The sequence below is a fragment of the Podarcis vaucheri genome (genome assembly GCF_965113315.1).
Source record: "Podarcis vaucheri genome assembly, chromosome: 4".
NCBI classification, from domain to species: Eukaryota; Metazoa; Chordata; class Lepidosauria; order Squamata; family Lacertidae; genus Podarcis; species Podarcis vaucheri.
In genome coordinates this window covers 59297114-59317358 of record NC_138762.1, presented here as the reverse complement: position 1 = coordinate 59317358, position 20245 = coordinate 59297114, and the positions used below count along the sequence as shown (strand labels likewise).

Below are 20245 nucleotides of genomic sequence, written 5' to 3'. Positions count from 1 at the left end.
TATAAAGGGAACAGTCTCTTTTATTATACTGTTAAAATCCTAATAAACTGCCACTTAAAATACCTCCCAACTCCTTTACCTTTGCAATTTTAGCTTTGGAAATCTCATGGTGTGCCTGCAGCAGAGGTGTCAAACTCAATTTATGGAGATGCATGAATTTCATGCTTGAGTATCATTCATGCAGTTATACTTGAATGTATACATTACAATGATCATCTGCTGACTGTTTCATGTAGTTTTGCTGGAAAACGGGTGACAACAATATCTGTGGTTTTAGCATCTCATCTGTTTGTTTTGATGTGTTTTAGTCAATCTCCAGCCAGTGCTTTTTTTGGATTTCTTACCCATCCTTGTTACCTGTCCTGGGGAAGATAACAATATAAAAATGCAAAATTGAAGTAAGTTTAAACGATTTTTATCAGAACAGGGTAGGTCCTAAAAATACATCTCTTATATGTCAAAGGTCAGGGTTTACACAGTAATGTTTGCTGCCTCTTTTAGTAATTTTATGCCCATGGATATATTTAGCCATTCTGAGCCTAAACTGCGGACTTAAGAAATAGTCCCTCAGATAAGGTTAATTAACAATTTGAATATTGTTTAAGAATGGAAGACAAAGTCCTAAGGCTTGGAAAAGAAATAATTTTTATTGTGATGGGGGATGGAATTTAATTTTACAGGATTAAAATATTCCTAATAAGAAATGGCAAAGATTTCACAAAAAAAGCATACCACGTTGTTGGGGTTTTTTTTTGGGGGGGTTGCATTTATTAATGTATGGCATTATTAGTAGATTCTGAGCACTGCCCACAGAATCTTCTCCACAGAAAGCCAATTGAAACAAATGGAACATGTTAATGTCAGTGGACTTTGTGCTGGATATGGTCCTGGCAGAGTGCCCTCTGGTGGCATAAATAAACTTAGCAAAAAGTAATCTTGCAGCAGATTTGACCATTTCCGTATCACAGTACAGTAAACCGTTAATCAAAGCCTCTCTTGGGCTTCACTGATGCTTACAATTATCTACTACATAGCTTGGAAAGTTGTTAGTTTCCTCATTCTGTATGTATTTGGACACATCTTAATCAAGATATCATAACCACATTTTTCATGATGGTTCTGGAGATCAAGGAAGAATCTTATTTTGGTCTAATTGGATACAGATGGAAACCATTTTGAATCAAGATGATAGAATGAATCTTTCAAAACAGCACTGATCTTTTGTGCATTGGGATTCCCAAACAATGTTGGGCCCTTTCTGCTGGTTGTTATTTGCTAGTTTAGGAGAGGCTGAGAGTCAGTTTCCAGTTAGATAGTTCATAACTCGCCCGATCTCATATGAGAGAGAGATCCTCCATTTGGCAAAGTCGCGCGTTTCTCGAGCAGCAAGAAGGCAGAGATATAAAGGCTGATGAATCATTCCAGCCCTATTGTATGGACTGATCTTGTGCATTAGCCCAAAGCTGTCTTATATTGCCATCTTTTTAAAGGTTTGGGGGGGGGGAACAAAATTGCCTCATTCCATCAAAGATCCAAGTTCTTTGTCACTAGAAGCTCTACGTAGTGACTTCTGTGGCTTAGACTACCTTTTATCAGGTTCAGCTGGTACGTCAGCTGCAACCATTCCAGTCCATGCATCAGTATTCTCAAGTGGCGCTGCCCTTGTATCTGGCCTGGAAGATGCAACTAGCGTAGTGGCCAGACTGCTCACAGAAGCAAGTTACTGGCAACATGTGACTTCTTTGCTGAGAGAACTGCACTGGTTGAAACTAGCTCAGTAAAATAGGCAGTGTTCTTGCTTTAATTCACAGATCCCTAAACAACTTGGACCCAAAGCACCTTACTCCTTGGGCTCTGCTTGTGATCTTCTGATGGAGCCCCTGTGCTTCCATCAGCCTTCACCAGACACGGGGCTTTTACAGTAGCAAGCCCTGCCCTGTGGAATCCTCGCCAAGGAAAGTCTGGAAGAGTCATTCCTTTAATTCAGAAAGGCCTTTAGAATTATTAGCAACCAGTTTATTGGCATACTGTTGATGTTTTTAAGAATGTGATTGTAGAATTGTTTCTGTGTTGTATACCCCCTTGTTATATTTCTTATCAAAGTGTGATTTATAAACATTTAAATAAATAAAATATGCACTGGAAGTTGGAACGCTGCTTTATTTATTTATTTTAAAAATGCAGAGCTGCTCCACAGTAATAACCTATGTATAGCTACAAAGAAGCACAACAACAGTCACACCTTTGTTTAATTATATGAAATGGGCGACATAGCATGACTGAATACCAGTTGCTGAGAATCCCAAATGGAGCCAGTGCAGTTGCAATCAGGTTTTGCAGGGATTCCACAGGCATCTGGTTGGCCATTGTGAGAACAGGATGTTGGGCTAGGGATGCCTTTGGTGGCCAGGGAAACCACTATGATTTTTTTTTTTTTTTTTTTTTTTTGCAATAGCCATTTAGCCACACACTCTTTTCCCCAACTACAAACTGAACACTTCCATCCAAGAAACGGTGGAGCAGTTCCCACCATCTTATTTAGTTCAAATGCTGATTGGCTTGACTCAGAGCCAGCCTGGTGTAGTGGTTAAGAGTGGTAGTCTTGTAATCTGGTGAACCACGTTCGCTTCCCCGCTCCTCCACATGCAGCTGCTGGGTGACCTTGGGCTAGTCACACTTCTCTGAAGTCTCTCAGCCTCACTCACCTCACAGAGTGTTTGTTGTGGGGGAGGAAAGGAAAGGAGAATGTTAGCCGCTTTGAGACTCCTTCGGGTAGTGATAAAGCGGGATATCAAATCCAAACTCTTCTTCTTCTTCAGTTTACAAGGCTGGCAAACCTTTAAGTTTAGCTTCAGTTGTGCCATTTCTCTATTATTCTCATCAAGTGTCTGAATTATTGCCAAGGGGTGATATCAAACGTTCCATGTCCCACCCTGCCAATCTTCATAAATCTGAACAAACTGACAGAGAACACTGTAGAGAATGCACCTCCCAATTCCTTACTTTAGAGTGATACACAGGCTCTGGGATGATATACTTTTTTTGAGTAATAAATCCATAAATCATAATTCTTAGCTCAACAGGAATTAATTCTTGGCCTTCACTTAGGTAGTTCATTGACTTTATTATCATCTTCCTACATATTTTAGCATGTAAACGTTACTACAAAATGGATAAAAGTCACATGTGGCAAACCAGAAGTATACAAACAACATTTTCATTGGGATTGTGGCCACTAACATTAGACACAGTTACACATCACGTATTATCATTATTATTTTTCTGGCATATAAACAAGTTATCTACTCTTTGTCCCTACAACTCAAGAACAATTAATAAGAGGTATAAACATATAACAGATCAGTTTCTTCAATACAAAGCACTACACAAATGTCAAATACATATAAAGTTTGCTTGTAAATATTTATCCATTTAATATTTTAGAGCTAAAAATATATTTCAAAGGCATCTTTATATATTAATTAAATCCATCTTGGGCTGTTGGGATTGACTGAGCTACCTTTCTCGTTTCTACAGCCACCCTCTTCTAGCCAGTCTTGCAGATTTACATTCCTGGAAGAGGCTGATGTGGCGCAGCTGAGACTTGAAATCATATTACAGTCTATAAAAATATATATATATATATTATTTCCCTTTCTGAAGGCCTGCACTGCCAGCCCTCATATTCTACTTCTACCCCGCTGTAGCTAGAACTTCAATACATACAGATACAGAGTACACATGCCACATTCTCCTAGACACAATTATTATTCTAAGTAGCAATGCAATGAAAAGGCAGTATGTAAATAATGCATGTCATCTCCACTTATTATTATATGGCACAGTCTGTTTAAGGTTAGAAATGCTTTCAGTGTGCTTCCTTTATTATATTTTTCTGCAACCAAACTATTGTTTTTAACAGAAGTCTCCAGTTCAAGAATGCATCCTTGCTCAGAAACGTACATGCCCGAGACCAGCAAGCTTGGAATACTATATTTCATTTGCATGGATAGCAGCTGTTTTGTATGGCTCTGGAAGTGGAATTTTGGAAAACTGCATGGAAGGAGTGGGGTGACTAAAAAGCCAACATTTTCTACCCTTCTGGGCAGATTCTTTTTAATTCAAAGGAAACAAGTGAACAATTCGTTTCTTCTGTTCTGCATTTTACCAGTTCCTCAATAGGCATGATTTTTGAAGACCCTGTTCTTACGTTTTCACAAGATCGCTTAATTTTGCCTCCTAAATGTCTGAGAAGTTACCAAGGCACAAATGCACTTGCATAAGTAGAATCCTTAAGAGAGGAACTTCATCAGTGCTCCAATTAGGCTGGAATTCTGCTGCTCATGCCATACAACTGCTCTATCAGCTGCACAATCTGTTTATTGGAGCAGTGCAGAACCTAGTTCAGCAATGTGCTTCTTCAACATTCAAAGTCAGGCTGCCTTATGAAGAACTGTATGGTTCAAAGAGAGACTGGATCAGGGGATAAAGTATGTAATTAGGGTCCCTTTGGAGAGGGAAAATATATATCCATGTACACAGCCAGTAGAATATGCATGCCCTACCATATTTAAGGTCCAAGACCCAAAGGGCAGGGGGACTAATGAGAAAATGGGGCGGCTGTCAGGATTCTCTGAATTGGTGGTTGTTGCTGGCTCTAATACTCTCCCTTCACTGGAGGGTCCTAGCTCTCCCAAGCAGAGATATTTCTACAAGCAGCCTGAAGATGGAATAAATAATCCATTTACACAACCCAATCCTTTAAGTCCAGCACCATCAATACACTTCCTCACCAACTATTCTGGCACAGAAGACAAAACAAAGGCATTTGATGTAGTATCAAGCTCAGAGTAGTCACCTATCCAGGCATGAAAAGCTATGAGCCCTGGACTCCTGTTGGGATGAAGGGACCTGACATCTTTTTTTCAGTCAACAAATTAGTAACTCTAACTCTCACGAGCAGAGGAAGAGTCAAATCCTGTTACATAAGGGGTATGGCAAACAATGAAGTCCCACCTTACATCTGACAGTAAAGAGTTAACATCTAGTTTTTCAGCAAGACCTCTCAGTGTTTCTTTCTGGCATGCATACAGGTGATCATTTCACTGCGTAGTCTACCAGACCTTTTACCTGTAGATGTGCATTAAGATCCTCCTCATCTCCTGACTGCATGAAACAGATGACCACACTGCGTTGAAGCAAAAGTGCTCATTAAAGGGTAGCTTGGCCATCTGCATGGACCCTCTCATTCTGTGCTTCCAGTGGCTTTACCTTGCTTCCCCCTTGGATATACTGTCTGTGGGCTCTGCCCCTGAACCAACAATGGTTCACATTTTAAAATATGGGATGGAAACTTAATAAAAGGCCACCTGATTCAGCAACACTATCAAACTATTCATGTTCTGATTAATTATGAAGTGGCTAAACATATACAAAACAGAATCTAACAATAGTTATGCACAGTGTTATTAAACATATATAGCTTTATTACAATCTTTCTTGCCACATATTGTAAATTGAGACTAGTACAATCACTGCAATAGTACCAGACAGACAATGAATTAACACCATCCAATCAAGATACGTATAAGGTTACTCTTAACAAGGCAGTATCTTTAGCTAGAAATCTTGGTCCTCTTAATTCTTTTTTAAAATATTGCGCTGATCACAGATCTCTTGCATATTGAATGCAATTTGGCAAATAAACATCTAAAACATAGCAAATTTTAATACATATGCTTCTTAAAAGCACATTTAAAAGTAAGATTTCACAAACGACAGTTTCTATTTACTTTTCTAAATGTCGTTAGGTGCAAGGAAGTCAAAGTATTATGGGTACATATAAGCTAGATTTAAGCTTGTGAGATACTTCATTTTACAAGAGTTTTGGTCCTGCTGAGGGACTAATTAAAGGTTATGTGCAAATGCATGTAACAGATTCCTGATGCCGTACATTTTAAAGAACAGATTTGGAAGAGGGAGGCTTTAAGTGAAGTAGTGGAGGGAATGCTTCACCCCTTCCCCTGCCCATCATTTTTATGCTCAAAACCATTGCCTCACAAAGCCATTTGTCTTTTTTTGAAAAAAAAGAAAGCTTCAGAGCTCGATCACATATACTTGCACATAAGATCTTGTTAGCCCCTATGCTTCACAAAGAACTGAAACCACAATAAGAAAAATCTTTACAAAAAGTGGAATTAAACACAAATTAGCAACAGTAGATGATAACACCAGCTTTCCAGTTGAAGACAATCATAAAAACAGCTGCAGTATTTACTTAACTCATGCCTCTGGGACTATTAGAGACACACGCTGATTTGCTTTAAGCTCATCTTCCTTACTTTCAGTCTGATTCTCTGGGTGAGCTAGACCCGGTCTACCCTATATATGGGGGTTGGTGGAAGGAAGAATTCCAGATCCTTTCAAAAAAAGCAGCTTAAGTGGTTATGGCGGAGAGAATTAGCTTCATTCGAGTTTCACTAGGCAGGGGTGGTGAACTTGGCACTCTCCAGATGTTTTGCACTTTTGCTCCCATCCACTCCAGCCAGCATGGCCAATGATCAGGGTAATGGGAATTGCGGTTCAACATTTGAAAGGTACCATGTTGGCCACCTCTGACCTATGGCTATAGAAAGACTTGGCCTCTCTCCAGATCTATCTCATTGCTCTAGTGAAAGACAATGGCCAAAGGGATCTGATCTGACTTTATCAGCTTTTCTTCTTTCTCTCTCCATAACTTATCTGCTGCAGAAGCTGATACACTGGTGCAGAGGATGGGGTCTCACATCTGCAGGGATTGTATTGGCTGGCACCCTATTGAGGGAAAGGCTCAGGCGGCATCAGTAAGGGCGCCAGCTGATAGGTTCACACACTGCAGTTCTTTCTGGAGGGTAAGGCTCCCTATGGGCGGATCTGTAAATAGGACATGACCCTTACGAGATGCTCACTCCTTTAAATAAATGTTCCAAAGCATAAAAGGGTGAAGTAGAATATTTAATAGCTGTTCCATCTGCATCTAATTCCAAAAAAAAATATCATTGGAAACCTTGGGTGTCTGTTACAGCTAAACGAAACGAAAAAGAAAAGAAAACTGATCTGACATGGTTTTTGCAAGGTTTATGCGGAGTATTGCTTACATTTTTTCAAGGGCTGTGAAATGATGACACGACAAGAAATAAATGCTGCCCAAACCATATTAAAGAGAAATGTCTCCAAAAACTGCAGCAATTAAAAATAGCCTGCAATAGCCTACTGGGATTTTTTAAAATGCCTTTTTTCCAGTGATTCTCCTGATAAGCCTTAGAATACTGGAATCAGGTTCTAACATGTTAGCAGCATAAGACTTACTTAAAATAAGGGAGTGCTGTAAATTAATCTGGGTAGACTCAAGACCTAATATGAATAATATTTTCTCTAAAACTCTCACTAAAAATTAGTAATTTTACTTGTGCTTTTTTGATGTGCAATTTGTCCTGCGTATGCTAGAAAATTGAAAATTGGGAGGGATAAAGAGTTTCCCTTTCTCTAGATTCCTGGCTAAAATCACAGTTCATATTGGCTTGTCCAGTGTTCTATGGGGAAAGTATTTGGGAAAGTTTCATATATGAAAATCCCACATTAAATCAAAATTCACCTCAACAATAGTAGTATTTTTAAAAAAGCATACCTAATGAAACTACTTATCTTCATTTATCTATGGAAATCAAGTGCTGCAATTTTAATGAATGTCTAATAGCCCCAATACATTGAAGAGGGACAAAGACAGTATTATGTGGATTTTGTAGGATCTTAATTAACTCACATACCAGGAAGGCTCAACTTACAGCAGATCTATATAGCAATGGGTAGTTTTCAAGACTCTTTATGTCTTGTATGAAAAAAGTGTATGAATATTTTATTGCTATAAATTTATTGATATTTTACCAGTAACAAACCCACCAAGCACAGAGAAGGCCAGGACTGATCATGACTGTTAATTTGCAAGCTTCCTTAAGCTGCTGGAGATGTTAACATAGAATGTTGTACTCAAAAAGAAACTTTAATCCTTTGAGTGTTCTGTGATCAGATGGGGTTAATAGTTAAAATGTATTTGTGCTTTAGAAGTTGTCTCTCCACGCAGCTACGTTTTGCTCAACAACTATATCCCTCCAACCTGAAAATTGTGTTGAATGTCGTTATCAATACAGGGCAGTGTATATTGTTGTATGAGAATAGGAAAATGATTACTGGTTTGCAGCTGCTAACCTAAAAGCCTACTTTGGCTCTGTCAGCATGAGCAAAGGCAAGAATCTCATGCAATTAAAACTACCCTTTTTTAATTTATAAAAGGCAATTTCACAACAGTGGTGACTAAAAGGAGTAACAGTAAAATCCAGTAATTAGTTACATGGAATTTCCCTTCAGATTTGCTAAAAGTGAGGAAAAGTGTTGGGGACTGAGCCCTGAAACTAACTGTAAACACTGTGAAAAAGCAAAACCTCAGCTTGATGTAAGGTTTAGACATACATAAGCCACATTGCCATTGTTGGTTCTGCTAAAGAAACCCAGCTATTATTTCCCATGGCAGCCAGTCCATTCAGGGCATATTTGGATGTTGAGCAGAAGTAGAGGGAAGACAGTATAGGAAACTCTTGTGTTTTGCCTTTTCATGCTTTCTGAAATGGGTACTCTTCCAAGGTGAGATGAGCCACTCATGCTCTTTCTCATCTCACTTCTGTATAATCTATGAAGCACCCTCAGTTATTGGATGAAAGAATGAATGAATGAGTGAATATGTTCTGAAAAATAGCAATTCCTAATTTAATTCATACTTTGAAGTCTGCAGGCAATGTGTATACAATGTAAAGCTTTTGTAAACTTCAGCTCATGTGTGCGTAAGGTTTGGCCTCTGAGATGTTGCTGAACTACAACTCCCATTATTCCTGACCTTTGGTCATGCCTGCTAGGGTTGATGGGAGATGCAGTTCAGTAATGTCTGGAGAGCCAAAGGTTCCCCACTCATACTGTAGCTGGTCTGATGAGTTTCACCACCTTCCTATGACTATGCCCCCATGTTGCTGTCGTGCTCATCTGAGGCTGGCAGGAAAAGCTTTTATTGAGAAAAACCTTGGCAGGCCATACATTGTCCTATCCCTGATACAGGGAAGGGTGGGGAACTTGTGTGACACTGGGGACCACAGTGGAAATAAGTTATCAACAAGCTTACATCTACAACCACAATGATTAGACAAATGGGTATTTTAAATGAATGAAAAAGCTGAAATGTTTCAATTGCAGCCCCTCATTTTTAGAATGTTGTCCCCATCAAGGCCTACCTTGAACCAACATAAACATTGTTTTGGCACCAGGCATATGACTGTTAATGTAACATTCTTATGTACAGCTAGACATTTAAATTGGTTTGCTTAGTGACAATTATGAACATGTTTCTTTGGGGGGGCGTTATGGTAGTGGGGGCAAGGCTGGTGTTGCTTTTTGAATTGAATAATTTGTTGGTTGCTGTTTACCCCTGGTTTTAGTTCTTGTATATTTCTATATTGTTTGTATGTTATATTGTAGATCACCTCAAGACCATTTTTAGTAGAAGGCATCTAAGAAATTTAAAACATTGCAATAAAGTAATTAAAAGCTGATTTTTAACAACAGCGAACAACAGTTTGCACAATGGAGCTTTAAGACTCAAGCAGCACTCCTGTTAATGGCAGCACTTTTGCAGAAATCCTGTTTTCCAGAGAGATCCAGAGAAAAGGATGTTCTAATAAAAATTAGGCGAAAAGTACCCTGGTCATTTGCAAGGAAAGAGAAAGTGACACTGCAACAAGTGTTTTGCAAAGTGCCATGGATTGCTTCAATACCCTGTTTTATCTCAAGAAAATAACAAGAAATAAAACAAAGAGTACAAATGTCAATTTATCCATAATTCTTCTGGGGGCGGGGAACAGAGAGACAGAGAGAAGAGAAACAGGAAAACAGGTTTAAAATTCTAAGTTGAATTAATATGCTTAGTCCTGGCACTATTAAATCATCAACAACTAAGAGGAACTGAAATTGTTTTAATAACTTTAAGAGATTATTGCATGTAACAGAACCTAGCACTCTGTGTTGATTCCCAAGGTATTCAGACATGCTCACTGGAGCATCCAGACCGTCATTTATTTTTTCAAGTTAAAATTTAACAATAACTCCTGTAAAATTCCTGAAGGTTTGGGCGTTGCATTGATAACTAATATGGGTAAAATGCCTCCCAAACGTCTAGGGTGCAACCTATATTCATTTCTATCAGGCTTGCATGAGATTCCTGCCTAAGTGTCATTGAAAGGCATGGAGGTTGTACAATAGCAGTGGTTGGTGTGTAGTGCCTTTGGTGGATGTGTATGTCTGGAGAAACCTATTGATTATACAGTCTTTTTTATCATCCATCCCAGAAGCAGGAGCACGCTAACCAGTGGTCATAAACAGTGAATTGGTCTCAACAAACAACAAAGACTTTCACTCCCCTCCTAGCCATTACAAGATGAAATGGGATATTCAGGTTTCATAAGAAGTACTTATTAAGGAAACTTGCATCTTGTGAGTCTTTTGATAAAACTGTGTCAAGTGTATTCTATCAGAGGTAGAACCACCATTGTCTTTTACTCATCTGTGTTTTTTGTGGAGAGAAAGAAGGGGTAAAGAAAACAAAACAAAACAAAACAAAAAAACCTGACGACTTTTGGTTGCTTAATATTAAAGGGTTAGCACCTCTGGATAGTGGAGTCTTGCAATTTTTCACAGACCAGACATGGGAGCTGTTCTCAACAACACATTCTTATACTTCCAAGGGCTGTACAGACAGAGAACCTAAAAGCTAACCATCTGCAGACCCCTCTCCACACTTGGCCTGAATCTCTCTCTACTTTTTGAGGTACTGAACATTGAAGCAGGCTGCCAAACCACTGCATTTAAGGGGAGAGGTAACCTGCTCAATTGGCACAAGATGCTTTCCCACAGTTTATACACTCCAGACAATCATTCCACTAACAAATGCATTCTGAAAGTCTTTGGCAAGGCAAGAAACCTTGTGCTCCCAAACCCAGGGTTCCCAACAAGACTGAATTGATCTGACAGCCATCTTCATACCTGGGAGGGAGTTGCAATATACACCTAGCTTTTTTCATTCTTCTTAATTCGAGCAAGGCCAGCACATGTGCTTGGTAGTGGATCTCATCTATGCTGGGCACTATTTCATGGAAGTCAGGTTTCTGTCACAGATCTAAGGCAAACATTACAATTTACAGGAAAGAAAATGAGGACATCAATACATTGTGCGTTGTTAGGAGATATACAACCTTTATAACACAGTAGCTTTTATTATTATCTCTGGGTTTTCTATGTCCTTTTTGCTTTGGACCATCCGCAGTTCCAGCTGGGCTGAATTGGGTTTGTTTCCTTCTCCAGCTTGGGCTTAAAAACAAAAGCAACAAAGAGACTGAAATGCCACAGGTGTTTAATTTTAACAAAAGCAGCCCAGAAGAAAAACTTGTCCCTCCCAGCCCTTCACTCCTTCCCGCCGACTCCCAAATCAATATGCTTGAATCTCAGCTCTACTGCAATTCAGGATGCAACAAGAGCACTGCAAGATCAAACCAAAGGTCCATCTCATGCAGCCCTTTGTTCTCCTCATTGACCAGCCAGATGCCTTTGGGAAGCGCACAAGCAATAAAACAACATGCCCCCACTCTTTCTTTCCCAGCAGAATACGGCCTCTGAACACAAAGTACAACTTAGCTGGTATTAAAAGCCGTCCAAGCCACCTTGGGCAGCACACTCCTTATTTTTTTGTTATCTTGAGGATGGAGAACCTGTGGCCCTTCAGATGCTGATAGCCTTCAACTCCCAACAGTCCCAGTCACAATGGATACGGATCAAGGATTCTAGGAGTCGTGGACCAGGAGCACCAGGAGAGCTGCTGGATCAGGCCACTGGCACATCTAGTCTAGAATCTCTCAGTGGCTCCCCAGAAGCTCACAAGCAGGACCTGACAAACAGCACGCTCTGCTGGGCCTCCCAGCAACTGGCATTTAGACGCATGCTGCCTTCAACAATGGAGGTAGAACATAACCATAATGGGTAGTAGCCACTGATAGCTTTATCCTCCATGAATTTGTCTAACCCTCTTTTGAAGTCATCCGAGTTGGTGGCCATCACTATTTCACTGGATGACTCCCTGAGGGAAAAATACAGGGTTTCTATTTGCCGTCTCTAAGCCAATGTGGTGCCTTTCAGACTTACAACCCCCCATGATCCTTGACTCTTGGTGATGCTGGCTTGGGGTGATTGGAGTTGTAGTCAAACTATCTAGATGGTATTATGTTGGCCACAGCTGCTCTAAACCACGCATAATTTTGTTAGCATCTATCATGCCCGCCCGCCCTCAGAATAGTTTCCCCAACCCCGAAGGGTATATAAGGCCCTTCCTCTTGGTCATACGCAATTACATTCAACACAATTTGCCACTTCTTTGACTGCATTAAAGCTGATTATAATAGAGCACAATTCAAAATATTAATTGACGTGCATGACCTGTGTAGCATTGTTTTACAGAGTGGAATTTGTTTTTATATATAATTTTTTATTGAAACTTTTCAACGTACAATGCAATAAACACCACCAAACCAATCTAAATAAAAATAAAGAAGAAAGGGAAAAGGAAAACAAACAAAAAAGAAAAGGAGAAAGAAAAAAAAAAGAGAAAATAGAGAGAGGAAATAGAAAAAAAAGAGAGAGAAAATAAAATACAGAGCTCTCTGTCATGGGTAGATTTTAACCCTTATCTCACACAAAAGGGGGTGGACCCTCCCAGCTCTCACCTGGGAGATTTACAGAGTGGAATTTGTAAGTATTGCTCCTTATATGCCCCTTAATTTGTAAGCATTGAGCCACTGCATGAAATTAAAGGAGTAATAGATGGTCAATTTAAAATCATGTTCAAACCAAACTCAACTGAATTGTATATGGGCTGTACTACTCTGCTATGCCCCCTCCCTAATATGTATTTTCCAGTAATCGTAAATGAATGAATTCAGAAGCATGGTGTAAATAGGTTACCTTTTGCACACGTTATGGTTCTCTGCAAAACATGCTGCATGGCTGACACTGTCTTTTCACATGCCACCTGCAATTGGAAGGAAAATTTTTCAGTTTCATTGGCACTTTATTGACTCAGGCCAGTAGCACTACTACTTTACTGACACTGAAGACAATTTGTTGGAGCTGTTCTCTTCGAAACATGTGCCCATGGGGAGAAACATTAAATTTAAATGCAATTTCACTAGGAATATGCAGGAGAAACCGAGTTATAGGTAGCAGGCTTTATTTCCAAACAAAGCCTTTGGCACATTATATTCTATTTCCCAAAATGAAGACAGACTGGTATATAGCACAATACAGATATTCTGGGCGTCAGCATTTAATACATACAATATTTTAACATGGTATTTTCTTGCTTTTTCAGAAATTTTGAGACATTGCTCAGAAAGCTATAGTATGTGCAAACATATGATTCTGTTGCCTTATACCAGATCAACCTATCAGTTCATCTACAACCACTCCCACCTCAGTATTGCCTATTCTGACTTGTACCAAACTTCCAAAGTGTCAAGCACCAGTATTTTCCAACCCTACTGCCCAAAAACCTTCTACGTGGAGAGTATTTTAACTTGTATGCACCTTTTTGTTTTATTTTGACACTTCATTGCCTCTGTTCAAGCTGATCTTGCAGGTTTCCATAGCCCTTACTCCACCTAGGAACTAGCACCCAGCAGCATAACCAGCACTGATGCAGTAGGTAGGTGTATAATTTGACACTGGAAGTGCATGAACCCAACACTATCACATGCTCATTCTCATACCACTAACCTATGGTTTACTGTTACATCTGAACAAGGGCATTCATCCTCTATTGCTTTATATGGTCTCGTTTCCTTATCCTGTCGTCTTCATTTACAAATTTACATACTAAGAATTTAAAGTAAAGAAATGAGAATATTTTTTCTGTCATTGAGGCAGGAAGGAAAACTGGGGAAAGTGTCTGTCCATACTTTTAGATTGTCTGGATGCTTGTGGGTCCAGGCCAAGAGCATGGCAGCAAACAGGTCTCCCGTACCAACGAAGACAGCATCTACTTTAGGAGACTCCATTCGGATCCTCTGTGTCACTGTGGTCCCATCTTGTGAAGCTGTCAAGGAAGGCTCATATTTATATTCTTCCCAGTTTAATGTAATCAAACAGGAATCTGAGGTTAACTCATAGGTGGGCAACATAGCAACCTTCTCCTACATGCGAAGGAAGGCTCTGGCAAATTGAGCAGACAAGGCCAATTGTGGTCCTTTCCTTTGGCCCACACCAGCTAGGCAAGAGCGGGGTCTTGTCATCCGAGCAGCCCATGTACTCCTTACACACTGGCCAGGCTTGCACCCCAGGGAGCTCACTTCAGTGCTGTTAATGCAGTGAGCTGACTTCAACCCTGGCGGCACACTCCATTGTCTCTAGAGATGGATGGATGCCGATGCCAACAACAACCACCACAACAATAACAAGTGTCTGCAAAATGTATTAGTAATATCTCGAAAGAAAGGTAACTGATTTATTTTTACATGTATCTGTATTTATATATGAAACTTAATTTTCAATAAATGTTCTCCTTTATTGTGGTGTGTATTTTTAATGTGTATGCATATGACAAAGCAGGGCTTTCTCACTTAAACAGATAAATCAACTTACTTTTCCTGTGGCTTCCTAATGCTATCAGGTAATCATCTCCTGAAGGTGCCTGGAGGTCTGAGCTGGTGATTACAACAGTCTCTGGTCCCATATTGTGTAGCATATCCATTACCTTTCCATGAACCAAAATATTAAGCAGTTAATTCTCATTGAAGAATAATGACAAATAGTTAAATGTCCCAGCATTTCTCAAAAGGCAGGCACTAATGTAAAATACAAACTTACAAGTATGTTATATTTAACATTATAAAGTTTGTATTAGTGAGAGCCACTATTTTTAATACCCTCCACCTCATGAAAAGCCAAGTTGCTCCAGTAACGCTACTTTTGACAATTTGGGCTCTTACAGTGCAATTCCATACCTGTCTGCTTAGAACAGGGGCTGTCAACCTGGTCCCTAACACCCACTAGTGGGCATTTCAGGATTCTAGGTGGGCGGTAGTGGGTTCTACAGCACAAGCTGAATCCTCCTTCCATCAAGCAGTGGAGAGCAGTAAAGAAATTTTACCATCAAGAAAGATGCAATAGTGGGCGGTAGGTGTAAAAAGGTTGACCACCCCTGGCTTAGAAGCAAGTCCCCTTGCTTTCAATAAGTCTTATTCCCAATGAAGTTGGTATAAGATTGCTGCATTGGAAATAACTCTTCTTCACACAGTCCATTTTTGTTTCTAACAAAAAGAAAGGAAAGCAGTCTTCTTTCTCTAGGATAACAAAGTAGGATATCTGCATGGAAAACAAGAAGGCCTGGGCTTAGTATCCTGTTTGTGCCAAGAGACACAGGGCTGTTGCACAGTGACTACATGTGGGTATACTGCATGTATTAGGTGTGCTCTCCTGCCTCCCAGAGCCATATTTACCGTGCTAAGATGGGACTAAACAAAATATTTATCAGAACCTTCACAAAACTAGAATTCCCAAGGTTATTTTGGGGAAGCCACTGTAATTAAACTAGTCTAAACTTGGCTTTGATTTACTGCATAGGTGGTTCTCAGCTCATAACTTTGCGGTTGTGGAAACAAAGGCCAAGGTTGTACATGATGTATTGCATGTCAGTGTGCCCCTGAGGGTAGCTGGGGCTCACTTTATGAGAATATTTCTAATGCCTGATTCAGCCAGCTCTTTGTTCCAAAACAAGTGTTCAGATAATAAAAAAACCCACCTGTGTTAACTTGAGTGTTGCAGTATAATTGAGATGGGATTGTGTTTTAATGAGATGGCATTGTAACCACATTGTTTTATGCCTGGCTGAAACTTTATTATGTTTAAAGAGATATTTTTTCCCTTTCAGAATGGGACTGAGCAAGCAAACAGACTGACAGAAAATTCTTCAGTAAAGATTTTGGAATGTGACTAGAAAATCTATAGACCTAAAGTTAGCATCTTATTAACTTGTCAGGCAGTCCAGAGACTACTTAACTTGGGCTTGCTTCCATTAATGAGACTGAAAATGGCAAACAAAGCATTATAATTAGCAATGAAAGACAGGAGGGGTATTCCCTGGTGACTCCAGAAGCATTAAAAAAAAAAAAAAAGGAGAATAAGGATAAAAATAGCCGTAATAGTCAGGAGATGCTTTCTGATGCAGGGAAAAGTGTAATCTGTGGGCTGACATTCAATTGGCTTTGCTGGGAGAAAAACTGCAAAGATCAGGGGCCTGTTTATTCTTGGCATCAGGATATTTGTCTAGACAGAACCTAATTAGCGAAACTTAACATCAGAGGACTTTACTTACAGGAATCAATAGCATTCAGTAGATTGCTGGAATATCTACGCTTCAGTACCCAATTATCCCATTTAAAGACAGGGTGTGTTTACCAGAAATTTAAGACTACAATCCAGTTGTAAATTATATCTATAGGACTTCCATAGCTATATCAGTGCAGAACTGTGTCATGAAAACACATTCGTGACCATAACTATTAGCACAGTTGCTCCCAAACATTTTCCCCCTCCACAGACCACTGGAAAATTGCCAAGGGTTTTGCAGGATCACTTATGGATTGTTGTTTTTTCTGCTTCTTGTAGCACTTGTAATGTGCTGTGCTACAGATGCTGTATGGTTTTTTGTTACATCTCTATTGCATCTTTTATTTCTTATATATCACGTTATGTGAATTCCATAGGCTTCAAATTGCAATACAATACAAGAAATAAAAGCATCAATAAAAATACAATTAAAAATCAATATGAATATTTACTATGTGGGATGTACCACCTGCCTTCTTCAACCACAAATCCACACATATGCTGCAGACTAAACACTGTGGCTTTAAGTGTGGTTGAGTCCCAGTTTGCAAAACAACAACAAACCTATGGTTATGTGAAACATATTCAATAAACACACAAGACGTAACTGGCTGTACTTTTGAATAAATGAGGTATACTATTCATTGTATCAAATGTAGATTTCAACAGAAGTAGCTAATAAAGTTCAACGGAAAAAGCAGAGGACCCAGTGGATCAGTTCATTCTGTAATCAGTTCATGCATAAGGTCCATATGTGTATAAGTGTCTATTCCACCTGTCTGTTCTTGAAGTTCAACAATCCACATGAAAGGTTGCTACAGTTCCACAGAATCCTTTCACAGAGTCTAAGTCCTGAAGCCCAGGATGGCGAAACAGGGCTAATATCCTGCTTTTTCCGTTGAACTTTATGAGCTACTTCTGTTGAAATCTACATTTGATACAATGAATAGTATACCTTATTTATTCAAAAGTACAGCCGGTTACGTCTTGTGTGTTTATTGCAGACCACCGTTTAGCAACCCTTGATCTAACACATAATTACCACAGCAGTAACAGTTACTACACTCTAACAATAGTTCTATCTCAAAACACAATTATTCCGATTTATCTTTTTATACAGCACACTTTTCAAATGTGCAGAGATACTCCACAATTGCCACTTTAGTTTAGCATCACAGTTTTCTGTGCCCGTTAACTGAATCTGCCCGGCCTGGATGCCAGCCTGGCTCTTTCTTCTGTCATCATGAATCAAAGCCTAAAGGAACAGCTCGCCATGCACCCAGAGTACACTGACAAAACTATCTTCTTTTCTCTTATTAACAATAAGGAGGAACTACCAAGAGCAAGAACTCAGGGCTCCTTCCATACCACTTATTGAATGCCGCATGAGACACTGGTTTGCTGGCAATAGAAGCTGTTCCGCTTATTATTTTTCTTGTGGCTGATGGTTAAATTAAAGGGGGCTTCTTTGTGGGTCACCATGAATTTGTTTTGGAAATAAAGTAGTGCCAGGAGCTAAGATGTGGAATCAGGAGACTTGAACAAAGACATAATTGCACTAAAAGATCTTCTTAGTGAAGTGTCTTAATCAACCTTATGGTCAGGATTGCCATATTTCAAAAAGCGGAAACCCAGACAATTTATGAAAATTCAGTCCGGACGCCATTTTCAACGGGCAAACCCCAGATATGTCCAGGAAATTATGGACATATGGCAGCCCTAGGTAAAGTGGAATATGCTTATGCTCATTTCCTACTATTGTTGTCACAGCACCAGCATGTAAGCACCAGGGGGCAGTACTGCAAAGTAAAGCAATGCTGAAAGTCAGTTTTGAATTGCAAGTGTTGTTTTCTCCAGTGTTGAGTTCATTTCTCCGAGATTTTTTCAAAACCAAAAAAAAAGTTGCTCTATGTGCAGAATAAAGCACTGAATCATTAACATTTTTACAAGGACAGAGTTAATCCTAAACACTGTGGCTTTAAGTATGGCTGAGTCCCAGTTGATACTTTAAAACAGTTGTGGGCAACCTGCAACCCTTGGGCCCAGTTTCAAAAACCATCTGCAAGTGATGAGGTTAATTCTTGGGCATAGTGTGCCATAGTTTGCTTCTTTCTCGGTCGTTTTGCAGCTGCCTTTTGCTGAGCGAAACCATAGTCTGGCTTAGTGTGTCATCTGAACTTGGACTTGTGGCTTATTTCTCCTGGACAAACCACAAGTTGCAAGCCGTAGGCCAAACTTCGGTTACCCACTTGTGGTTTGTTTGGAGAGAGCTAAACTACGAGCCTGGATTCAGACAACATGCTAAGCCAAACCACAGCTTAGCTCAGCAAAGTGCATCATCACCATGACCAGGAAGGAGCAAAGCAGCTCCAATCTGCTCTCCAGGAGTGCACAAATTTGCTTTCTTGCACTAAGCCATGGCTTTGCTTAACATGGTTTGTGAATGGGGGCAGAGAAAAGAGGTGGTCTTGCCCACGTTTGGCTCCGGTCCCACCTACACTTGTCATGTAGCCACCCCACAAATTACCCCTGAATACAAAAAAAGTTGCCCACTTCTGTTTTAAAAGTTCTTACGTGCCACTAACTTGTGGTAAATGCATGGAAGCAGACCGACTGCACTAAGTGTACGAATGTCTACAAGCAGTCACAACAACCCTTTTTTGAGCAGTCACAATCACACAGCAATGGTAAGGGCTACAACAACTGTCACATGGAGGCACCACTCCATACACTTGACATCTCTGTGTGATTTCTACAAGTCTACCAACAGCACCATATTCGACCCACAAGCGATTACATGGAGGCGTTAAAAAAGTTTTCACTGGGGCAGTTAGAAATCTAAGCGTTCAAGAACACCTACCTCTATAGCCTCTTTTTCAGTGTGTATCTTCCTCCCGGTAAGTAACCTACAAAGCAGGAAATAACAGTCCAGTGTCCTTTTAAAATAGGTATCTTTTGCTAATTAATATTTTAGCAATAAAATCTATAGTGCACTTTACTGCGGAATATCATCCTCCAACTTTAAATGAGATAAAACTAATAAACGCCACATTGCACAAAGATTCAAACAGTTTCCCATCAAACTGGTCCTCAAAAACAAGAGACATGGTATAACAAGCCCCTATGTTGTATCCTTTGTCTCTGACATAGTATTACAGAAGCTCAAGAGTCTAGCAAGTAGGGAACTTTTAAGGAAGGTTCTAACAACCTTCTGAGCTACTATAAAACCCGAAGTATAATTCTGGCCTCTTTCTTCACCAGCTGAGGCTCATTCTTTAACCTATTTCTCATTCTTTAATCTATTTCTGTGTCATGTTTTATACAGTTCTGTGAATTTATGGGCTGCCTTGGTTCAACAGATAGAGAAAAGTTTGCATAGAGTTCCCTTTTGCACTGTTATCATAACATATTTCATTTAATTTATTTCAGGTATTTTAGCTGCTTTTTCTGACACAGGGGTACTCGAAGGAGAGTTCAAGGCAAAAAGGTATAATTAATAATTCAAATTTATAACAAAAGTTATAAATTTATATTTCTAAAAGTCTTCTTACTATCTTTGGCAAAGGCCTTCTAATCAAAAGGCTCTGAATGTTGTCTTACTAAGGCGTTATTCAGTGTGAAAAATGTGTAAGTTTGCCTTCACACTAACAAATACAAGAAGTTAATCTATGTTGCTCATCAACCCTTGGCATCTTCTAATCCTCTCAGCTAACAGACCCTGTAAAATAATAGACTCAAA

At 39.6% G+C, this 20245-nt stretch overlaps 1 protein-coding gene across 1 annotated transcript in view; it reads right to left on the bottom strand.

Moving 5' to 3' along the window:
* Window positions 1-3104: 3104 nt before the first annotated feature.
* Window positions 3105-20245, bottom strand: part of PDXK (pyridoxal kinase) — a 46885-nt gene continuing 29744 nt past the window's right edge. The window contains exons 7-11 of the mRNA XM_082219908.1: window positions 19367-19412; window positions 14761-14872; window positions 14079-14215; window positions 13087-13153; window positions 3105-11442 (exon numbers count right to left, since the gene is read on the bottom strand). Coding sequence (XP_082076034.1) covers window positions 11330-11442; window positions 13087-13153; window positions 14079-14215; window positions 14761-14872; window positions 19367-19412 — 475 coding nt within the window. The 3' untranslated portion in view covers window positions 3105-11329. The remainder of the gene's footprint in view (window positions 11443-13086; window positions 13154-14078; window positions 14216-14760; window positions 14873-19366; window positions 19413-20245) is intronic.